Source organism: Zootoca vivipara, chromosome 5 (assembly GCF_965207765.1).
Source record: "Zootoca vivipara chromosome 5, rZooViv2.hap1.1, whole genome shotgun sequence".
NCBI lineage: Eukaryota > Metazoa > Chordata > Lepidosauria > Squamata > Lacertidae > Zootoca > Zootoca vivipara.
In genome coordinates, this window is record NC_142588.1 from 53,782,160 (window position 1) to 53,805,769 (window position 23,610).

General features: G+C 46.5%; 3 protein-coding genes across 12 annotated transcripts in view; 2 read left to right on the forward strand and 1 right to left on the reverse strand.

Moving 5' to 3' along the window:
* Positions 1 to 9,354, forward strand: part of SEMA4G (semaphorin 4G) — a 106,851-nt gene extending 97,497 nt beyond the window's left edge. For all 9 annotated transcript variants that reach the window (XM_035133615.3, XM_035133617.3, XM_088670647.1 and 6 more), the window contains 6 exons: positions 1,529 to 1,673; positions 2,462 to 2,684; positions 3,606 to 3,721; positions 5,983 to 6,137; positions 7,472 to 7,533; positions 8,204 to 9,354. In XM_035133615.3, coding sequence (XP_034989506.2) covers positions 1,529 to 1,673; positions 2,462 to 2,684; positions 3,606 to 3,721; positions 5,983 to 6,137; positions 7,472 to 7,533; positions 8,204 to 9,057 — 1,555 coding nt within the window. In that variant the 3' untranslated portion in view covers positions 9,058 to 9,354. The remainder of the gene's footprint in view (positions 1 to 1,528; positions 1,674 to 2,461; positions 2,685 to 3,605; positions 3,722 to 5,982; positions 6,138 to 7,471; positions 7,534 to 8,203) is intronic.
* A 3,622-nt stretch (positions 9,355 to 12,976) lies between these two features.
* On the reverse strand, positions 12,977 to 15,906 carry MRPL43 (mitochondrial ribosomal protein L43). Its single transcript, XM_035133619.3, has 3 exons — positions 15,726 to 15,906; positions 14,138 to 14,244; positions 12,977 to 13,625 (listed from the first exon to the last, which is right to left on the reverse strand). Exons 1-3 carry the CDS (start codon positions 15,854 to 15,856, stop codon positions 13,396 to 13,398), a joined length of 468 nt encoding a protein of 155 aa, XP_034989510.2. The 5' UTR covers positions 15,857 to 15,906; the 3' UTR covers positions 12,977 to 13,395.
* Positions 15,907 to 16,207: 301 nt separating this feature from the next.
* On the forward strand, positions 16,208 to 22,712 carry TWNK (twinkle mtDNA helicase). 2 transcript variants are annotated; one of them, XM_035133608.3, is made up of 5 exons: positions 16,208 to 18,003; positions 18,616 to 18,856; positions 19,070 to 19,177; positions 19,771 to 19,912; positions 20,987 to 22,712. In XM_035133608.3, exons 1-5 carry the CDS (start codon positions 16,797 to 16,799, stop codon positions 21,329 to 21,331), a joined length of 2,043 nt encoding a protein of 680 aa, XP_034989499.1. In that variant the 5' UTR covers positions 16,208 to 16,796; the 3' UTR covers positions 21,332 to 22,712. The 2 variants fall into 2 exon arrangements, with proteins under 2 accessions (XP_034989499.1, XP_060130680.1); XM_060274697.2 differs by having other exon boundaries at positions 16,213 to 18,003; positions 20,881 to 22,712.
* Positions 22,713 to 23,610: the final 898 nt, after the last annotated feature.

Here is a 23,610-nt window from a genome sequence, read left to right on the forward strand (position 1 = left end):
AGAGAGGGCAAGGACCCTGAGAGAGTGTCTTGTTCAGATGCAGAATTAGGCAGAATACCAGGACTGGCTCCATGTTTTAAAGGCCAGAGTGCCAGCTGGCAGGCCCCAGCAGACCTACCCAGCAGTGGCAATGGGGTAGCAAGTACCAGGCAGCACCACTGCAATGCAGTGCTGAGCAGCTGGCCCATAATGATTCAGAGCAGTACTGCACTGGGGGGCATTGTAGAAAAATTCAAATAGCGGCTCAGATCCAGCCTCCCAACGAAGGGGTGGGAGGTATAAGCATAGCTGTGGAAAATTCTGCTGGCACTCCAGCAGCTGCACAAGCCTTCTGCATAGGGAACTCAAGTGAGCCATTTCATCTTGGTGCAGGGACTGATTACTCTTCCAAGCTCCACCTGGCAGCAGAGAGTGAAAGGGATTAAAGGTGTTGCCCTGTCACTCAGACTTTTGCAGAGTTTATGGCACCAGAGCTTCTCAATGAGTTTTCGCAGCCTCAAGCAAAGGTTCTTAGAGGCAAGTGGAGTCTTGGGTAGCTGATGACAGTGCCTTGCATATCAGCTGGCCAGATCACAGGAGGACAGAACAACTGCGCTTTTAACTGTTGAGTAGAAGAGGGAAATTCAGGAGGTGTGGCTGCTAAAACTCCCTCTTCCATACAACCATTAAACTTACAGGAGCTCCATCCTTTTGTGCACCTGGGCACTCCAGATCTATAGTGAGGTATATAAGAACTATTTGTACCAGCAGCTGCTCCTGCTTTCTAAAATAACTTGTTCAATTACACAATATAAATGTGTCTGGCTCTACCCACATTCTGCCAAAACATTAGAGAGTTCCAGGTATAATCCCTTTAATGGGGCAGTGCCTGGGCAGCCAACTGCTTGAGAAAAAGGTTGCTAGAATGCTGCCTTTCTGGTAGAAACAACTGCTGCAAACTGCTAGACTTAAGAACCCTGTAGTCATGACTCTCCACAGCCAATATAGATTTTGCAGCTGATCTTGTGGCCTTTTCTCTTTTTTTAAGGCTACTGTCTATCCCTGAAACAAGAAATGTTTCCTGCAGAGAAGGGCAGGGGTGCTTCATTCATGAGCCAGGTTTTATCCAATCTTGGGCTCTATCTAATCTGTTTATCTGGAACGGGAGAATAATTTTTCTGTAAGTCAAGTGGGCTGGTGATGATACCCAGGATTTATCACATTCTCCTCCAACATGCAGCATCTGGGTTTAGTTCGTGAAACCTGTTCCCTGTTGGTCAGACCAGATGATCTTCAGATTCCTTGCAGCCCTATAGTGCTACAAGGATCGTTTTATGTCGAGGGTGCAGAGCCTGTGGCTCTCCAGACTATAACTCCCATCCTCTCTGCGCACTGGCCATGCTGCTTGGGGCTGATGGGAGTTAAAAGAGCACAGCAATATCTGGAGCATCACAGGTTTCCCCATGCCTGGTTTCTGTGGACCCAGAGGAATTGGCTAGAAGTGGAACGCTCTTGTCCTGTGCTATGACCATGTCACCGTGTCTTTCAGGAGGAGCATGGAGGTGTCTGCCATCTGCCGATACAACATCTCTGAAGTGCGGGCAGCCTTCGAAGGGACTTACATGGAATACCAGGACTCCTCCCGCAAGTGGTCCCAGTACACTGGGGAGGTGCCAGTGCCCCGGCCAGGATCAGTAAGTTACACACCCAACTTAATAGTCCTTAAACATCACTGATAATATTCTATTTAAGTCAGTTCGGAATAATGGCTGGCTTTTAGTTTTTGAACCTGAGTTTTGTTGGATTAGTGCTGTAGGTTTTAATCTGTGTCAGACTTTATGGCTGGATTTTATCTACTGCTGTGTTGGTTTTTTCTGATTTATGATTTTACTGTTCATTTTAATTTTATCTATTTGTCTGGGTGCATGTCACCTAGAGAACAGTTTTTTATTAGGTGACTCATGCACAGAATAGCATAAATAACTAACGTCTTATTTTGCCTCGTCTCAGATAAAGGAGGCGGGAGGCACTCTCTTCCTCCCAAGCAACACAAGAGTGCTCATAACTAAAACATACAAGTAGAATCCCTAATATGCAGCATTTCATACTGTGGGTGAAGGCTGAGGGCTCCCCTACCCAAAATAATCCATACCAGCAGAAAAGTAGAAGATGCTCCAATTAGACTTTTCACAGGCATTCTAGGTTTGAGTGAACAGGGTATATTGCATGTAAGGTTGTGTTCAGTCTCCTACCTGCAGAGTGAAATACAACAAGCCTGTCAACTGGTGTATCAGAAGGGGTATGTGTTTGTATGCTTTAGCTGTTAGAGCAGGGGTGGAGAACCTGTGGTCCTGCAGCTGTTGTTGGACCCCAGCTTCCATCAGCCTCAGCTAGCATGGCCAAAGGTCAGGGATAATAGGAGCTGAAGACCAGAAGCATCTTGAAGTTTGGTGTGCAAATAACGCCCATTTCTCCTCTGCAGTGCATCACCAATCGGGCTCGCAAGAATGGCTACAACACCTCCCAGGACCTGCCCAACGGTGTGCTGGATTTTGTCAAGCTCCATCCACTGATGTATGAAGAGGTGAAGCCTGCAGATGGAGTCCCCCTATTGGTGAAGAAAAATGCGGTTTATACCCAAATAGCTGTAGACAGAGTCCGAGCCCTGGATGGGCGAGTGTACGACATGCTCTTCTTGGGAACAGGTAGGTGTGTTTGCATTCCCCATGCATATCTAAGTGTCTGTGTGTCCTCAACTGTTAGGACAGAACACACATCTAGGGAGGTTACTCGTTGTCCTCACCCCTCTCAACCTTTTATCGGAATGTAGAGGAGACAAAGAGTGCAACCCTATTATGCTCTCTAAGCCTTCCAAACCTGTGTATATGAATCTGTGTTTTTTTAAAAGGAGAAACAGTTGGGGTTCCTGTATGCTACAGATCCTCCCTTTCCCTAAGTTGTTTCAGTGCCACTAAATTTCGATTGACAGCTACTATGCTGTGCTTAACACTACTAAGCTGCAAACAGGCATACCTGTAAACAGGTATGGTTGCTTCCTCCCCCCCTCAAGGTGAGCCTTGCTTTTTCTGGCTTTTGCTCTTCAAAGGACACAGAGAATCAAAGGTTGATTATCTCTTCTTCTTTGCCCCTTTCCCATCACTTCACTTTGTGGGTTTTTGCCTCTCTCAAACATAAAAGGTTATATTCCTCTAAGTTCTACTCCAAGGGATGCTTTTTTGATGACAAAACCCCAGCATCAAATCAGTTCTGGAAAATTGCTCTGAGAAAGGGAGAGGTAGCTTCATGATTGCCGGTGAAGTTCCACTATGGAACTTTGGCAGTTGCAACTTTGTGCCTGTTTAGAATTCAGTTGAACTCCTCTCAGAACTACAAATCCCATTATTCTGAGGAGAGGAAAAGAGCAGGAAAAGAAGTGGCAAAACTGTTGTCCTGCAGCATAGACTGGCTCTACAGTGTTCAGGCACACTTCTGCTTCTTGTAAATCTGGAAGTAGACAGATCCTGTCACTTGCCAACCAGACCCTTGAATTTTGCCTGCATGACTGATGTCAAGAATGAGACTGTGTGGGAAATTGCCTTTTTTAAATGTTTACTCCCGTTTAACAGGTAATGGCTGGATTCACAAGGCTGTGGTCATTGGTTCCATGGTCCACATCATCGAGGAGATCCAGGTCTTCAAAGTCCCCCAGCCTGTGGAGAACCTTGTCATCTCTAAAAAGCAGGTACATGTGGCTTTGGACCCCACCAAAATGCTTTTGGTGAAGGCACACATGCCCAACAAGGGTGCAGTAAACAAATGTAGGAAACAGGTCAGCTGGAGAATCAATTCAGGATAATCTGGACTTCATTGCTAACCTATGTCCTGCCACTTCTTTTCCTCTACCAAATATGTAAGATAGGCCCCTTTTCTTTACACCACTATAACAGGAAAGAACTATCCATATTAGCAAACGCTCTGTCAAGGTGTGGTTCCCCTTTGCACCTTTCGCCTTGGAAGGGAAAAAAATCATAAGCTTGTGGAGCATGGGCGGTGTTTTTCTTATGTATTCTGACTCTGTGCTCTCTCTGCCAATAGGCAGCCCTCAATAAAACTGTGCCTCGAGGGTGTCCAAAGGCCCTGTCATGCGCTGTCCTACCTCGTTGGAGACCTTTGCTCAGCAGTCTGGAGCTTGTTCCTCCACATTCCTTGCAAAGCTGCCCAAGTTTAAAAGCTTCCCTTTCCAGCTCCCAGGAAGGACTGCCGTTTTTTTTGTGACTTAACAGATTCAATTCTGCATGCATAATTTGCATGCCGCCTTTTCACCGTCGAAACCATGCTCAAGGCGGCTTGCGACATAAATTCAGCATAACAAAAGGAGTCATAAATAAACAAAACATCAAAAAATACGCAACCAAACTGAACAATTTTCACATAAATCACAAGGTCTAAAATAAAGATACACAAAAACCAACAGCAACAACACCCCCCCCCCATAGCAACAAAACACCCCAGCCCAAGAGTCTGTTCAGCAGCCTCAGCTTTTGTAGCTGGAGTCAATCCATACCCCACCCTCACAGGCCAGGTGAGAAAAGGCTTGCAAGGCAGGGAGCAGGTCTTCCAGCCAAGATGTGTTGTGCCTCTATGACAGGCAGGAGGGGGGGGGGGAATCACTAGATAAGAACCTCCATCCTAGCAAATGCTGCATCTGTTGAATTCTTCAGTTCCCATCAGGCAAAACAGTAACAGCCCTATTTGCAGCTCAGTCCCTAGTTCCTTTCTCAGTGTGACAGTGAAGGTTTATGCCTCCCTGGTACAGCTGTCAGGGGAACTTGTGAGATGTACTGCAGGTGGGATGATATTTTAGTACTAAAATATGTGCTGTCATGTGTGGTTCTGCAGGCTCCTCCGGATCTTGTTAAGACTACAATTCCCATGATCCTTGACCACTGACCGTGGGCTGGGGGTAATAGGAGTTGCAGTTCAGCTACATATGGAGGGTACCACAGGGGCTAACACCCTTCCTGCTTTCTCTTTGGGCTCTTTTTCTAGGGCTGCCACTTTTTGTTTTTTACTGGCCCTGCCCCTGTACCTTGCATTAACCATCAGCCACACATGCAAATATTTAGTTGGTTGTGTTTTTCCTGGCTTGGAGATAAAAAGGGTGGGGAAAGGTTAGGCAGGCAAACGCCTGCGTGTCATGCTGCTGTTAAAGGGAAATGGGACTCAAGGAGGGACTTTTCCTGGCCTTTGTTCTTTCTCTCTCATTTCAAGCATTTCCCTCTGAGTGGTCAGCAGGGAATGCAACTCTGCCCTCAGACTTTTTTTGATGTTAGGGTGGCTTTGCAGACGCAGCAAATCTACGCACCAGGTGATGAACACATACAGCAGCAGGGTGGCCTTGAGCTGGGAAGGATAAATGGCTGCAGGGTGACCCCATGACTTACTCTGGTTCCCTGCTTCCCTCTGCTGGTCAAACACTGGTGCTGAAGCTACCTGTCACCAACACATGATATTGTGTGTACGTTACCGCTGAACCCAGCTTCTATAAAAATCTTGGCTCCGTTTTTGCAGTTCTGCCTTTTAAGTCATTCCAAGGTATGGTCTGAAAGCCACCACCTTGCTGAAGTGAAGCAGGCCCAGTCAGCACCTGGAAGAGTGGCTACCTGGGAACAATGTATTTGCCACCTTAGGTTCCATGGCAGAAGAAAGGGAAGATATGAATGTAAGAAAAACATTACTGTGTTTTTCCATGTATAAGACGTTTTTGGGAACTCCAGATTAAGAAAACACGCCTCAGCACTACCCATGTATAAGACGAGCCCCAATTTTAAACCTCATTTTTGGTTTAAAAAAACCCTAGTCTTATACACGGAAAAATATGGTAATTAACCTGGGCCTTGAAGCATTGCACCTTACATTGCCTTTCAACAGTTAATTGGATGTTTCCGTTCCCTGCCTTTGCATCTCTGCTGAGTGCATGTCCTCTCTTTTCTCTCTTTGCAGAGGAGTCTGTATGTGGGGGCTCAGAGTGGAATCCTGCAGTTACCATTTTCCTCCTGCAAGCGCTACGTTTCCTGCTTCGATTGCATCCTGGCCCGAGACCCATACTGTGGCTGGGATGGCGAGACCTGCAGAGAAGTAGCCGAGATGCTGGACAGGTAATTGAAAACTGACTACAAAGACCTGGAAGTGTATATAACACTGTGCACGTGTTACTCGCATGTGGAGTATACTTGTGCACAAACTGGAGCAGGGCCCTACCCTGCTCATCCCCCATTTGGATATTTGGTTGTTGTATTTAAACAACTGCCCATTGGGTGTGTTTGTCTGACTAAGAAGGCCAATGTGTGAGCTCCTGCTGGCACTCCACATGACTGGGACACCAAGTTGCCTGGATGTCCCAGTCAGGCAGATGCCCTGCATGCAAGGAGGAACTCATACATTGACCATGCTCAATGCAGCTATTAAAGAAAAGATGACTTGATCTGGGTTAAACATGTGCTCCCCACTCTGGTCTGTACTCAGGCATGTCCTACATATCAGTAATGCATGCATACAGTTTGCATCCAAGACCAATGTTCTCCATCCCTTGGTGAGGCCATGGCTCTGTTAAGGCACCACTAATGCGCTTCTGCATTGAGACCTATCCTAGATTGAGGTTTATTGGAGTATTAGTTTGTGCTTGTTTGAGACTTAACATTCCTTCACTCTATTCCTCCCTATTGAAAGTGGGCATCTGACAAGACACCCCTGTTATTTGGCTTTAAACATCTCAGGGCATCTCTCCATCTCATACAAATCAGGTTAGGTTTAGTAGATTCTGATTTTGCAGGATATCAAAGAAGTTGTAGTCAGTGGACAGGAATAAGAATATATTCCAGAAAATTAAATGCTTTACAACAATGAAAGTTTTGAGTGTGTGCACACTAAAATATAAATCCATTACAAGAATGTATAGATAGGGCAGGTAGCTAAATCCTATAGGTTGCTAAATCCCATAGGAACTCACTGAAAGCCTAATTAAATAAACATGCTTTACATTGTGTTCTCCCCCCCCCCAAACAACAACAACAACCCTGCAAGCTTGGACTCAGATTGGGTCTTCCTTAGTAATGCTTTCTCTTTAAGACCTCGACTACAGCTGAGCAGCCATAGCTCCATACTCTAATTAAAGGGGTCACGCTGAAGAGCTCTGTATTTTGTCGCTGGAATTGTCTGCTGGCTGTGCACGTGCCCTTGTGTGAGGTGACATATGCAGGTGAACCAGCAGGTGTCAGCAAAGCCTGCAGTTTGTGTATTGGATATTGTGCAGCTGTGCATATTGGGGTGCTTATGCTGGGGAGGGGTGCCTGCTGGAGTATGTAAGATTCTGCCCACAAGAGTATTAATACCCACAGATTTCATCAGGTGTGTGCTGCATGCTGGTGAGATTGAGTATCTTTGCGCTGCTGCCTTTTCCCTGCTGATCAAGGTTTTGCTTATATTGGCTTAGGAGTCTACTGATCCAGGACATTGTGCATGGCAATGTGGGCTGCTCGAACGACTCTGCCCAGGGTAAGATTCTGATACTGCCCCTTCTGGAAGCCAACGGAGCCTTGCCTCTGCTTCCTTGGTCTGGTGCTCTGGGTTGAGAGAATGGATAATGATTCCTTCCTAAGGGTAATTGTTCATCTGTTTCCAACCTTTGCTTCCCTTCTTCCCATCCAGACTCAAAGTTTGTCCTTAATTAATTGAATATTTCCAGCACAGGGCTATGTAAAACAACAACCCCCCCCCCACAAGATTATGGACACAAAGTAGTGCAAATTAAGTAGGACAACATACACTTCTTTGCATTGTGGGTTTTTCTTTTATCAAAATTATTCTTTCACTCATTGTTTTTGCAATAGCGTGGAGTATGGGAATGGGGGAAGAGAGTCATGAATGACGGATGTTTTGAATACTAACCACTCACTATAGGGGCTGTGCCTATCCCATCTAAGGGATCTAAGCTTTCTAGAGCTGCCCTCAGATTCCCTTTATTATCTGTACTTTTAAAGAGTGCTTTTGCTTTTAAAAATAAAACAACCGCCCAAACCCTTTGGGTGTCCCATCCCCTTCAGCTGGAGAGCTCAGAGTGCTTCTTCCAGAGTATTAACTGGCACTCCAGTCTGACACCTGAATTGTTGTGGCTCAGGTAGGGCAGCACGTCGGTGCTTACTACGTGTGTTTGTGTCTCCTGCAGCCACACCCATGCAGAAGAACCGGACAGTGCTGTGTGGCGATGACGTACTCTTGCCTTGCGAGCAGATGTCCAACCTGGCCCGGGCGACCTGGCTGGTGAACGGCACCAAAGTGCTGGCGGAGGACGGACAGGGCCGCTTCCGCCTCGGGGTGGACGGGCTGCTGGTGACGGACACTCAGCCAGAGCACAGCGGGGAGTACCGCTGCTACGCGGAGGAGAACGGCCTCCAGGCCCTGGTGGCTGCTTACGCCCTGAATGTACTCCCTGAGCAGCGAGCGCCACAGCAGGCACCCACCGTGCCGCCCCCGTACTGGCACGCCGCCAGCGCCACTTACGGGGACGTGAGGTTCATCTACATTGCTGTCATCACGCTGCTGGGGGGGCTGTGCCTGGTGCTTAGCATTGTGCTGCTCTATGTCTCCTGCCTGCAGAAGCGCAAGGGCAAGTACAGCCTGGGGGTCCCCCAGGCGCCCAGCGTGGAGCTGCAGACGGTCTCTTCCAATTGCCTGGGCAAAGGAGGGGAGGAGGATGACGAGGACGACCCGGGCACCTACCTGGACGGCTGCCTGCAAATCATCCCTGGGGAAGCCCCCACCGTGCCGTCGCCCTCGAAGGAAACGCTCCCCATCCCACCACCGCCCCCTCCTCCGCTCCCTGCCGAGTTCACCAACGGCATCACCACTTTGCCCAGCATGCTGCGCAAGATGAACGGGAACAGCTACATGCTCCTGCGGCAGAATGAGGAGCCGTGCACCTCTCCGCTCTACAACTCCTTCACGGAGGAGCTGAGCAAGATCCTGGAGAAGCGGAAACACACGCAGCTGGTAGAAAAGCTGGACGAGAGCTCCGTGTAGGGCAGGTTGGAGGGCACAGGGAGCCCACTTTGCTGTGAACTAAACCCCCTAACTGCCCTCTGTGATTCCTCCTCCCCAGCCCAGCAGAGAAACAGTGTTACGACTCAGCAACTACCTCCGGCCAGCCCTCCGGAGCAGCCACAGGCTCCATGCTCATTTCCTCCTCCTTCTCTCTCTCTCTTTTTGGTTGTTGTTTTTTTAGTTGGCGTTGATGGTTTGTTTTCCAATTGCTGTAAAAAAAAATCTTATTTAAATGGAATTATATTTATATATAAAAACAATGATCGATAAACAGGAGCCACAGCGATCTGTTGGGTTTGTCTGGGTGGGGTATTATCAGAATGTGCCCTTGGCTTGTGTGGGGAATGATGCTGTTGGGCTGGACATTGGGGTGTTCAGAGGGTGGTTTCCTACCAATAGTTGCAACGGCCAGAAGGGCATCAGCAGTCACAATGAGGGGACAGGACGTGCAGCTGCCATTTCAAGAGGTAGGTAACAAAACTTCTGTGTTACATCCAAATTACGGTACGTCAAATTCAAATCACATTTCAAATACATCTATATAAATAGAACTAGGGGTATTTTTTTCTGAGCATCAGATATAAATGATGGCTACTGGTTAATCCTTCAGAGGTTGGGTTTTCCTTAGATGACATTAGGAGATGCTTTCAGTTCCTTTGGGGTTTTTTTGGGGCACAATCAGAGTCCACAACTTGTCAGGGTTGGCCCATAGCAAATGGTCTCTCTGCTATGGTATTAGAGGGGCTAAGCAGCTGAATGGAGAAACCTTAGTATATCACAACTAATGCCCAATAGCTTCTTTAAAAACTAATTAAACTATGGCTTACAGCCCATGAACTTTTGAATGACACCTTGCTGGTGCAAAACAACTGAGCTGTTTCATCCAAACTTTGCTGTTTGCTTATGTGAACCTGCAGGAAAAGAGTGCCCTCTGCTGAAGTTGAATTACAATTTGTCCAAACTATCTCCTGTTGCCCCGAGAGCAAAGTGTTTGTCTCACTGTCATTTCACCTGTCTGGCAACGGGCCTTCTGCAAGAGTAGTGGGTGAGGGTATAGGTTTCAGTACAACCTTAATAATCTTTAGAAAGTTTAGTCTTGCCATCTCCAATGTACAAGAATAGTTGTTTTGCTCCTGGTCTAAACTAGCACGAGTCTCTTGCTACATCTAGGTCATGGTTTCTCCCATCTGAAATTATTATTGCTTTGTCAAACTGGGGTAAGGGGTAAGAGTGACACCCCCCAATACAGTGGTACCTCAGTTTTCAAACGTCTCCGTTGACGAACATTTCAGTTTACGAACACCATAAACCCGGAATTAAAGCTTCGTTTTTTGAACACTCCTCAGAAGTCGAACATGCCACACGGCTTCCGCTGAGTGCAAGATCTGGAGGCCTAGCTGTCAGAAACCACGCCTTGATTTTCAAACATTTCTGAGGTCAAACGGTCTTCTGGAATGGATTACATTAAAAACCCGAGGTACCACTGTATTCACAGTTGTGTAAGGCAGCACCATCCCTAATGGCTGACTAGAGAAATCTCTTTCATAGAGCTCATAATGGTACCCTAAGGCAGCGTTTCTCAACCACTGTTCCGCGGCACACTAGTGTGCCGCGAGACGCTGGCTGGTGTGCCGCGACGTGCGGCGGCGAGGGCGATTTGCATTGTCACTAACCCGCCGGAAAGCAATATTTCTCCTCTTTCCCAAAGCTCAGTGCAAACGAGCCTGGCGGCCGCCAATACACAGCACTTACCCGCCGGAAAGCAATATTTGGCAAGTGTTTCTTACAGTCATAATTATAATATAGGGCGGCACAGAGTTAAATTTTTAAACTTTTTTAATGGTGGTGTGCCTCGTGATTTTTTTCACGGAACAAGTGTGCCGTGGCCCAAAAAAGGTTGAGAAACACTGCCCTAAGGACTAATCAAAAGAACCAGCAATGTCTGTGCGCTGCCATGGGCAAGGACTGGTGTCTGAGCAACCTGTGGGTGAGAAATGACAGGGAAGCAGGAGTAGAATCTGTCAGCCCAATCCACCTGCAATACAGGCTAAAGAAGCCACTAGTCTACATACCACACAGTTTAGTCTTGTAAGGATATATTTGTGGTACACTTAAGGACGTTCTTGTCACTGTCATCATCTATCATAGTGGTATGGCCTTTATGGAAGCCAGGTCATAGCTCTGCGACAAATCAAATGCTTTGTGTGCAGGGAAGCTCGAGTTCAATCCTGATCACCTCCAGCTAGATCTGGGGTAGAAGGGGCCAGAAAATATATCTGCCTGGGATTCTCAAAAGCCTCTGGCAATCGCAATAGGCAGAACTCAGCTAGACAGAGCAAGGACCCAACTCAGTTTAAGGCAGCTTCATATTCTGACCCTTCTACCAAGGTAAAAAAATCCCATTTCACGTATGTAGTTCCTTCTGCCAAGAATCTTGCGCATGTTGATAATATATGACAAAATCTCTGAAAGGAACCAGATGAGAACTTGCTTCTGCCAAGCTGCTGGATGCCTTTTTTCTTTTCCTGCCAATATTGCTAATTAATTGATTCAGATTCCCCAGTGCATTCCATTAAGAGATGGCAGGGGTTTTACAAGGAGGAAGAGTCCTCTTTAATTTATATTTAATAGAAGGGAGGAGAGATGGGGCAACTTGTATAAAGGCAATGGAAAGCAGCCACTGAATGTAGACAATGGTGTGTAGACTTGTTTAGAGAAAAGTTCCAGCTGATTTCTACTTGCCTGAATTTTTTCTCTCTCTCTCTCTCTCTCTCTCTCTCTCTCTCTCTCTCTCTCTCTCTCTCTCTCTCTCTCTCTGTGTGTGTGTGTGTGTGTTTGTTTGGAATGGTTTGGAAACCATGTATGAGAGTTCCAACTCCAATATCCGAGCCAAACTGCAGCTGAGTGCTAAATGATGTTTGATTTCTAGCATCTCCAAATAAGATGATACCTGGCACTACATCTGAACAACGACAAAAAAGACCTCTAGCCCAGACTCTTATGAAATTCCAGTGAATAGGGAGATTTTTATACATTTGCTAATTCAAAGGAAGGGTGGATACCTCATTGCTTTTTTCTGTGCTGGCCAATGAAGTTTGGTAGTGTTCCCACAGGCTGAATGTCAAAGGTAACACTATTTCAGTGCAAATGAATCCTTTCTATACAGTATGCACAGGAAACACTGACTCTTTCCAGTACATGACTTTCCTTTAAAAGTTGTGTAGATGCTACCTCTGAAGGCATGAAGAGCCAGACCTTACTATGTTGCACCATGGAAAGCTGGCAGAGTAGGGAATCAACACCTTTATCATCTTGCCTTTTTCTATCTGGAGCAGCCAAGGGCAAGGTACTCAGACTTGCTGAGCAACTTAGCACCATCCTCTACAGGCATTTTCATGAGTATGTAGAGGCAGGAGGGAAGGTTGAACAAATGCAAGTGCCACCTTCAAAGACCCCTTCAGACCTTCACTTACTGAGCTCAAAAACCTCAAGAGGACTTCTAGGCATGTTCAGCTGAGTATAGCTAGAAGCCTCCCCAAGATCAAAAATCCTAACAAGGCAGGGGTCCCTGTTTGTGTAAAATCTTCTATAACTCGGATCAGAAGCCCTCTCCAGACCTTTGTACTAAACATGCAAAAGCCAGGGGGAGGAAGGAGAGTGAGTGCCTGACATGCAGGGCACACCATGGGTTAAGGTGCCACATGCAGGCTTGGCCCTCTACAAACATTTAGCCCTCCTATGCTTGAGTTGAACACTAGAACAGAGCTTAGGAAACAATGATCACTGGCTTCGCAGCTTCCAGTGAAGGCAGGTATTCACAATTAGTCCTCTACTGACTTCAGCATTTGCAACTCAAAGCATGTTCATTAGCAAGAAAGCCCTCAGAGAACCTTACAGGTAGGTCCATCCATTTATTTCCAATTCCAGCAAGAGTAGCATTAGCTGAGGGTAACATTCAGCACAAAACATGGATAAGAAAAGCTACCAGAACAACAAGTAGCTGGTGGTGTAGAGTACAGTCTCCTCTAAAGTCTCTGCTACTCTCTTTAGGAGGAGGAACCAGTCCCATCCAGTTCTAGGCCTTGTTCATCATTGACCTGGGTTGGCCTGTGACTTAGCTGATAAAACACAACAAAACAGGTAGGAAATTGTCCCATGTCAACATATAGTAGTTTGGAATCCTTTCAAATCCCATTTTCTTCAGGAGAGGGATGATATTCTTCCTCCAGATGAATATCAACGTAGCTTTATAATCTTGGCATGGATACAAGAAATTCCCACTCACAAAAGCCCCGAGTGGTTTGCACCATTGTAGATTTAGTTTTCTGGGAGCTGAAGAAGCTGCTGACCCACAGCTTCCACATTGAGCTTGCTGGGCTTATTTGTGAATGGGTGCCACTGGCCTTGGATACTGGGGTTATCTGTATGGAAAGGCTTTCGGATACGGATGATCTCCAGGCCAGACTGGCCTGCCAGCTTCTGGATGATCTTTGCAATCTCATCCACTGTCTTGCTGGTTAAACACTCTACCTTTACGGTTCCATTCACTAGAAAGAAAATTAGGATAAAATGTGGACCAATTCTTTTTATGTTTGGAGAGATAAGATTCCCTGGGCACTTATACCCAACCCCCAAGGATTTTCCATTGATGAACCTCAATAATTCCACACATCCACCCTCTTACTCCTGAATGTTACAAACTAAGGCCTGGTTTACAGCTCCTTGGTGTGTAATTCTTTCAGCAGGTAGCACACATCAATTGCTGCTGAGGGTTGCCTTGTAAGCCTTGTTGAGACAGGGTGCACCCTCCCCGCTGATTTTTAGGAGCAAGTTTCACAGGAAATGCCAATAACAGCCAATGCCAATCTCTCGTTAACATGGCTCTAACATGCAGGCATCCTCAAACTTCGGCCCTCCAGATGTTTTGGACTACAATTCCCATCATCCCTGACCACTGGGCCTGTTAGCTAAGGATCATGGGAGTTGTAGGCCAAAACATCTGGAGGGCCGCAGTTTGGGGATGCCTGCTCTAATGCAAAGCTGCATTTTCGATACTTACAGTATTCAGCAGTCAACGTAGGGACCCTGCACTGCTTTGGAGTAACATAGAACACAATCCCAGGGTTCTGCCTGGCAAAGTCCACCACCTTTTCTTCAATGTATTGTCTAGAACAAAAAAGAAAAGAGTCACTGAGGTATTTAAATAACTGTTCTTATGAACAACTGAAGGAGAGCTCAGGAAAAGCTGCCACCACCATCTGCAATTGGGGGATTTCAACTGCAGTATTTCCCAGTGGGCAGCATTGCAATCTACATATAAACTGCAGGCCAGGTAAATATTTCTTCTGTGAGTCTATACAAAATTATTCAGAACAACAGAAAGGACATGCAATTCCCTTTTGGCAGCCACCTACACACCTAAAACAGCTCAAGTATTCAAAATATTAGTAGCATAAACATATGGTACTAGGCAGGCACCCTAGTTATAATGTTTTAAGTGGATGCTAAAAATATATTATTTCAACAGGCTTTTCCCCAACACACAGTTGGGATATGTGATTTTAATGTTTGCTAATTTTATCTGTGTTTTACTGATAATGGTTTTATGTGCATGGCTTAGAGGGTTGTTGTTTTTTCATTAAGCAGTTTAAACATTTTTCTAAACAGATGAAAACGACCAGATTGTAATATGCCAGAAATAGAAAGCAAGTGGGGCACTTTCTAGAGATGCATGAAGGCCAGAGACTTAAGTTTCATAAATACATGCTCTCAATAAGCAAGTGAATCACAAACAAAAAGAATGAAAAAAATATCCAAAGCCTTGTACATTACTTTATTAATATGAGTCAGTAATATTTCTACCTGAATACCAGCCACCTAGGGTACAATGATCCTCTTCCACAAAACACACAATTTTCTCATATGCCTTGAGAACCTATTTTGATTCTGAGCTATAAAGCTAAAGCTCCCATACATGGAATATTAGCTTTCTCTACTGCCTAGCCAAGTGGCTGCTCTACTATAATTACAAACCTGAACACAAGACATGTATTCTTGTACAATACCACATGTGACTCCTGAACAAGATCCTGCAACTCCACACACACACATCCTAATCTGGAAACTTCAAACTGAATTTCAAGGCCCTAAAAAGCAAGAATTCAGTGGCCCCCTTGGATTTTTTTTTGGGGGGGGGGCAGGGACTGTCTCTTTTTAAACTGAACCGAACTTACTTTATCATAAATGAGCAATATAAAGTTTTACTTATCAGCCAGTCAATAAGAAATCAATAGTGCTTCACAGTGTTTTTTTTCTTTAAAAAATGTTTAGGGGTACTCTCATTTTGACTCAAGAAAACCACCATTTTATAGTTCACATCGGGAAAAATAGATACAGTAAATGGACAAAAGTACTGTACAAAAATTCACAAAATATTTAGGGGTATGCGTGCCCCTACGTCACCCCAGGAAAAAAACGTTTTTGGGAGCCTCTCGTGAAGGGCACGGTGAAAACATCTCACGACTGCAAGGAGAGGCTGCAGCGTCCGCGTTGCCCAGAGCCGAAGAGTCAAGCCCCGCTCGAAGTCCTTCTATGGAGGAGACTAGCAAAGGGCCCCGGCACCTCTTTGCAGGAGGAAAGCAGCCTACCTGGCGCCCCGCGAGCTCTGCGCATCCCGGCTGACCGTCAAGGTGAGGCGCTGGAGCTGCCCCACGTAGCGGCCCACCCCGTTCCTCAAGACGCTGGCCAGGAAGCGGCTCGGGGTGCCTCGGCCGGTCATGGCAGATGAAAGCTGGATGGGAGCAGGTTGGCCTCCTCCCTCCCCTCCTCACCGGAAAAAGAAGCAGCAGAGGAAGTGACGCACGGAGGGCGCTAGCGCCGTAGAGCTACACTGTCGGGAAAATCCTACGAAGGCTCTGACGAACACTTTTTACGCCCGTCTTTTCTTTACCTACCCGGTAGAAATAGCAAAGGTCAGTGCTAGTCTGTGCACTTAGGAGCGCCTAACGCGCCACGGCCGCCCTATTATACAATCGCCAAGTGCTAACATGGGAATGACGCCTTTATACTTTCCTATCTCTATATGCCCGGCTCGACATTTGAGGCCAGGATCCCCGCGCGGAAGTGACGTTTCCGCGTTGTGTTGTTGTTCCGGGGCGCGGCGATCGCGCGCTCCCCGCAGCCGCACGTGGGGGAAGGATGATGCTAGATCCTAGGCAAGCGCGAAGCTCTCCGATCGCGCGGTGACAGGACGGCGGGAGGGCGGACGGGGAGGTCGAGTTTGGGGGCAGGTGCTGCTTGTTGCCGCGGATCAGGGCTTCATTCAAAGCGGCCGGTTGCCGAGGGCTGAAATCTGGGGCTGCCGTCTCTTTGCCCATCGCAGGGCAAAGGGGGTTATGCGGCGGGACTTGCGCCGCGAGCGAGGAAGCGGTGGGAGGGCGAGTCTCTGCGAGGTGGTTGGCGTGGCCGGGAGGGAAGCGGCGAGGCAGAGGAGGGGATGGTTGAGGACGGGGTTGCTTCTCTGATGAAGGCGGTGTGCGCGCTCGTGTGATTAGGAGGGAGAGGTATTATAGCAAGGTGAAATAAGGCAGTCTCGATATGGGAAGGGTTGCTCTTGGGGGAAGGTTTCCCAGTAGAGATGTTTAGTGTGCCACTCTGGAAGGTTAGTATCTTGAGAGGATGCTCTTGGCAGGCATCTTTCTGCCACCTGTACAGAAAAAATGTGGTTCTTCACCCGCTCCTTGTGCAGTCTTTCAAACCACTGGCCCCTTAGGGGCAGGTGGATCCTTACAGGGAGCAAATCCTGCAGATATTACAAGAAAGAGACGCTTCCGTCTCCAGAAGGGCCAATCCCCCCTGTTTCAGTCACAGAGATCCGCCAGTATCTGAGGGCGCAGGGCATCCCCTTTCATGATGGCTATAGCTGTCTTCACGTGCCCAGTATTTTTGTGGAGGAGCAGCAGCAGGTCCGCCATAGCTACAGCCTCTTTATCGACAAGACCACTGGCCGGTTTGTGTGCACAGCCTCATTGGCTGAAGGTAACTGGCAAGACTTCCAGGCCAGTGTAGAGTTGCGACATAAAGGGATGGCTGTGGGTGGCCTGGAAGAGGCCAGTGGGCAAAGAGACCAAGATGGGAAAGATGCCATGCATATATGGGAACGAGCCCTGCCTCTCTGGGAACTGCTGGATGAGCAGGAGACGCAGGAGGCCAAGGCTATGTTCGGCATTTCCAATATCTCAAATGCCACACTCAAACGGTTTGGGGTACGTTACTTGCGGACAGCACGGGCCTTGGTCTTCCCTTGGTTCAGCCCCCGTGGCACCAGCCTGAAGGGGTTAAAGCTTTTGGGAGTTGAGCACCAAGGGGAAATGGTGCACTACGTGGAGAACACCCTGCCTCGCCCTGCGGCCTATCACAACCTTTTTGGACTGCCTCTGATCAGCCGACGAGATACAGAAGTCGTACTGACTGGCCGTGAGCTGGATACATTGGTGCTGCACCAGGTGACTGGGCTACCCACTTTGGCCCTGCCCCGGGGGATTTCCTGCCTCCCGCCAGCCCTTCTCCCCTACTTAGAGCAGTTCAAGCGGATCACCCTGTGGTTAGGGGAGGACCTCCGCTCCTGGGAAGCTGCCAAACTCTTTGCCCGCAAGCTGAACCCTAAGCGTTGTTCTTTGGTGCGGCCAAGTGACCAACAACTACAGCCCCTGGAAGCTTTCACCCAGGGCATGAACCTCACCAAGATTCTGCGCTCTGCTCTACCAGCTGGCCACAAGTCCATCATTTCATTTCGCCAGCTGCGGGAAGAGGTGTTTGGGGAGCTGGCCAATGTGGAGCAGGTGGCAGGAGTCAAGTGGGCTCGTTTCCCAGAACTAAACAAACTCCTCAAGGGCCATCGAAATGGGGAGCTCACTGTATTCACAGGTGAGTAGCTATGTGGTTTGTGGCACTTTAACTCTCATTCTCCATTCATTCATTCACTCTCTCTGTGTGTGTGTATGTGTGTTTGAGAGAGAGAGAGTGTGTGTTCACTTGTAAATCTCAGCTGGATGTCTTCCCTGGGGTCTTTCCAAAGGATACTGCCAGTAGCTTACTGACTTTACATTCACAAGTCATTTACAAACCAAGGCTTATTGAGCCTTCAATTAGAAACTGGTGCGGTATGCTTTAGTACTGTGTGGTTCTTGGCTTTTTTGTTGTACTGCCTGCTTGCCAGCTCAATGACTTGTTGCAGAGTTGCGCTACCTCAGTCTGGTGGCTCTTGAGCTGTCCATTTTTTTCTTCAGGAATGTAAGGAATCTAACCTATATTTTGCTATTTTCTGCCTTGGGCCAATCTTCATGTCACTACTTGCCATGAATTCTGATTGCCGTTACTCCCACTAAATAACTGGTTTTTTTGTTTACATCTGAAGTGGGTGGTCTTTCAGAAGAAAGGGCATGTTGATCTACACATGAAAACTCAAGGTGAAAACCATCTGTTCTGTAGGTTGCAACAACCTGTCCTCGTATTAATTTTATCCTGTCTGTGGAACAGGCCCAACGGGCAGTGGGAAGACAACCTTCATCAGTGAATATGCCCTGGACCTCTGCACACAGGGAGTGAACACATTGTGGGGCAGCTTTGAGATCAACAATGTGCGCTTGGCCAAGATCATGCTTACCCAGTTTGCCATGGGGAGGCTGGAAGAGCAGCTGGAAAAGTATGACGAATGGGCAGACAAGTTTGAGGATCTTCCGCTCTACTTCATGACTTTCCACGGGCATCAGAATATCAAGTAAGGTTCAGGGTGGCAGCTTCCCTCCTGCATTTCATGGGTTAATGTTCTTGATGTGATGCAGTGGTGGGCATGAAACGATGTTTTATTTGCTGAGATACTAAGGCGGTATTCCTGTTCATATTTCCATGTGTGACCCTTATTTCAATCCCTGCTTTTTCAGGATTGATGATGAAATATGTGTGTGTAATTGTGATGGTCTCTTCCATGCAGGACAGTGATAGACACCATGCTGCATGCTGTGTACATGTATGATATCAGTCATGTGATCATTGACAATCTCCAGTTCATGATGGGCCAGGAACAGCTCAATGTGGACAGGTAAGCTCTTCCCCATGCATTCATCATTTGGCCTAGACTCTTTTTTTTACAACACTGCATTTCTCCTCTACCTTTTTTTTAAAAAAATGACTCAGTGTATCACTTATTTACAGTGACCTGAAAATAATTGTAATCATGCCAGTGCAAACTGTAGTCCTGACTGAGTGTGAATTTCCTCCTTAACCATAGATAAGCTTTATTTTGGTAGTGAAAGTAACCACAGTTAGGTCTTCTAGTCATTTTTACGTTTTATTTTTTGTGGTCATTTCATGGTATTTGGATTTTAAAAGTTGTACTGTACAGTACTGTGTTTTAAGTGTCGTGTAAGTCACCTTGATACTTTTTATAAAAAAGCAGTGAACATAAGAAACAAATAGGAACATGTTCAAGAGGAAAATAGAGTGTCTCTCACTGTGAGAATGGAGGTCAGTCTTGCAATTCTTTTCATCCTCTGCTAACATTCTTTACCCCTCTCTAGCAGGTAAACATTAACCTTTCTTTTCAAATTGTGTTCTTTGTACTTCACTATTCATGTGTCTAATGTAATTACTTTTGCTACAAGGTATATTTATTCCACCATGTTGCCATTCTAGGCTTGCTGTGCAAGACTACATTGTGGGTGCCTTCCGAAAGTTTGCCACAGAAAACAGCTGCCACGTGACTGTGGTCATTCACCCCCGGAAAGAAGATGAAGAGAGGGAGTTGCAGACGGCCTCGATTTTTGGGTCTGCAAAGGTGAGTGAGTGTGTGTGTTGTGTGTGTGTGTGTGTGTGTGTGTGGAAGTGGGCAAATTTCGTCTTTGGAGAGCTTATATTTCCAGCTTAGCTCAAAGTGTGTGTACATAACAATCAAGAGTTCATCGCACCACTGTATCCCTAACATAGTGGCTGCTGGAATTGCTGGAATTGCTAAGTCTGGTATGCAGACCTCTGTCCCTTTGATCCCTTCTGGCTATAGTGGGTATGGATAACATGTGGACCTTCAGTTGTTGTTGGGCTACCACTTCCATCACCCCTGGTTATCCTGGTTGGGGCTGATAGGAGTTGGCGGCCAACAACATCTTGAGAGCCACAGGTTCCCTATGTCTGGCCCATAAGAATCCATTTCCCCCCCCTGCATATTTGGGGTGGTCTAACTAAATAACCCATGTGCCTAGATGCTTGGCAGTCAGGCTACTGGGAATTTAGGATTGAATAATAGAATCACAGAATCATAGAGTTGGAAAAGACCCCAAGGGTCATCTGGTCCAATCCTCTGCAATGCAGGAATCTCATCTAAAGTATTCATGCCAGATAGCCAACCAACCTTTGCTTAAAAACCTTCTGCCTAGCAACTCCTAGTGACAGAAGTAGGACTGCTTCAGTTGGCACCCTTTGATGTACTTGTGCTTAATTTCCTCCCGTTACAGTCAGTGGGACGAAAGTGCTTACTTGTTTATCAGATTGTATCGTTCTCACTTTTAAAGAGAAGTGCCATTATTTTTGGTCCGTTGAAGATACCTACATTGTGGTTCTTGATCCTTAGACGGCTGGAAGCGCTGAGAAAAGTACTGCATGTCTCAACTTCTTGCGAATTGTTTCTTGAGGGGGAAACTGCAGATCACCTGGGGAAACTGCAGCAAGATCACCTGTCTGGCCTAAGACACACCATATTCAGTACAATTGTATTCATATTGCGTGTACTCTAAATCTGCTTTTTTTTAGCTGCAGGCTCCTCCTCCTCATACTGCTGTGCTACATTCCATGCTGTACACAATGGCCGCTCCTTCTCCCCTCAAACAGTAACTTTCCTTCTGCGTCTCTTGCGCAGGCCAGCCAGGAAGCTGACAACGTGCTGATCCTGCAGGACAGGAAGCTGGTGACAGGCCCAGGAAAGCGCTATCTACAGGTCTCCAAGAATCGCTTTGATGGGGATGTGGGAGTCTTTCCCCTGGAGTTCAGCAAAGCATCTCTCACCTTTTCTACCCCCATCAAAGGCAAAGCCAAGCTGAAGAAGGTAAAGGATGACAATGGTGCGCCTGCCAAGAAACCTCCAGCAAGTGCCGGTGGAGCTTCGAAGAAGCAGAGGTCTCAGTCCCCCAGCAGCACAACCCCTGGCCCAGGGACCTCTCCTGATGAGCCTATCAAACCAGGAGGACGAGGAGGAGGAGTGTAGGACTTGGAAAAGGGTTGGAAGCCAGCAAAATCACTGCCTCACATCTGATCATAGGAATAATCATTGGACTGCAAAGAAAGGCACTGGCGGGATCTTTCCTGCTTGGTTGCCTGTTTTCTGTTGGGATAATGTGCTGGAAATTTGCATGACAAATTTGTGGGGTTTCCACAGGATTTCCAGTATCCTTTTACTAATCAAGCAATAATCTGGAGAGGAAACTTTAATATCTGCCTCATTCCAACCAAGAGGCAACTATTGGGTGGCTCCATTCATGCAACACAAAGGAGATTGTGCTGTTGGTGCAAGGAAGTGGCTTTGTTTTGCCATCTTCGGCTTAGCCTTGGCCTGGACTCAGTAGCTGCAAAGAGTGAAGACTATATCAAAAGGAACATTGAAAGTACTTCAAGTTGTGTTATGTATTTCTTGCACTAGTATGTATACAGAAAAATGGTATGCTGCAGTCTAGTAAAGTGTTAGATCCCTGGCATGGGATCAGGGGGGACTTGCTGTATCCATATGCATTGCAAAAATCACTGGTTAAAATTGCAAATGTTGCAACAGGAGCTGTGCTTTCTCTCCTAATCTCAGGGCTTGAATTAAAGAGAGAATGGTTAAATTGAGCCAAGGAGGAGTCAGCAAATCCTGAGATTTAAATGAGCCATGGGTTCGGCAAAGGGGATTGACAAAGCACTTAGCTGTGGAGGTTGAGTAAACGGTTGGCACAAAGGTAAATCAGTCTGAAATGCCCTTCCTTCCTTCAAATTATTTCTTATATGCCTGTTCCCTACTGGCTCTGGGCTTTACTGTTCTAGCCTAATGTGAGTTCAGGAGAGGAGATTACTTGAAGGAAAAACCACACTATTAATGTATTCCAAAGGGGGCTGTTGAAATGCTGCCATTAAGAAAAGTAGCAACTTTATTGAAAAAGACTTTTCTAAAGCATTCATGGTTCTATCAAACTTTTGGATCGATCTTCCTGGTTTTGAGGCTGGAGATGGGTTTTGGTTTTGTCCTCTTCAGTTTTAGCACCAGAGATACCTCTGTTTAGGATATAAACATGTAGAAATGGCTGCTTTTTTAATACCTATCTCACAACTGACTCTGATCAATGCATAAACTGAAATGCTTATGGAAGTAAAAGTGTGTTTTACTTCCTCAACCTTTACGACTTTAATAAACTGAACGACTCTTGCGGGGCGGAGGGGCAGGAATCCAAACTAATTCTGACTCTGATTTGGTGTGGCCATGCACACACTGGGAGGAGGACTCTCTGTCTTTTAACGGTATTTGAAATTATCTATGCATTCTAGAAATTACGGGTTAATTGACATTGTGTTGGATGTTGTGTCATTTATTTAAATTAAAAACAGTACAGTTTGTATTTAATGTGTGCTGTTCCTTATACTGTCCACAAGAGGTCAGTCTGTTCAAATGGAAGATTTACATGATATTCCCATGCTAACCCACAGTACCTCCATCACGTGCCAAGCACTGGCATGCTTCTTTGAGCTCTGAAATCTCGCAATCACTGAATAAGAGCAGACCTTGGAAAGCATAGAAGGACCAGCAGAAGTGATGCAGGAGATGTTTGGGAGTAATAGTTTTTGTGAGACAACAATGTGGCAAGAGCAACCTTTTTCATCTGATCTTCGGGTTTCAGGGCTTAATTTGTAGGCTATAACCACTCCTTGATCATTGGCTATGCTAACTGTGGCTGATGTGAATTGTAGCCCAAAATGTCTGGAGGACACCAGTTGAATCAAGGGTTAGTTGAAGGTGATGATTTATGCCATTGCCAATAGAAAAGAGCAGCAGGTCCACACACAGTTTGTTATAATGCTGGACACATAATTACCCACTAATGGGATGACATCATCTTTTAAAAGTACACTTCCTTTCGCAGGAACGTGGCTGTGTTGTATCTTTAATCTCTTTTGCCTACTCCGAGTTGGACATCATTTTGGCAAAATACATGGTTAAATTAAGAGTGCCATCCTGCGCTTTGTAGGAACATTAGGAATCCGCCTTACACTGCATCAGACCTCCAGCCTATATAATTCAGTACGGTCTACAATCTTCAGTTCCCCAGATGTTGCGTTCGACTACAACTCCCACCATTGCTGACCACTGGCTTTGATGTAGTCCAACAACCTCTGGGGCCCAGCTCACTGGAGAACAGAGATCTGCTGCACAGACTGACAGCAGCTCTCCAGACAGGAATATTTCCCAGCCCTCCCTGCAGAGCCCAGGGACTGAAGCTGAGACCTTCTGCATGCAAT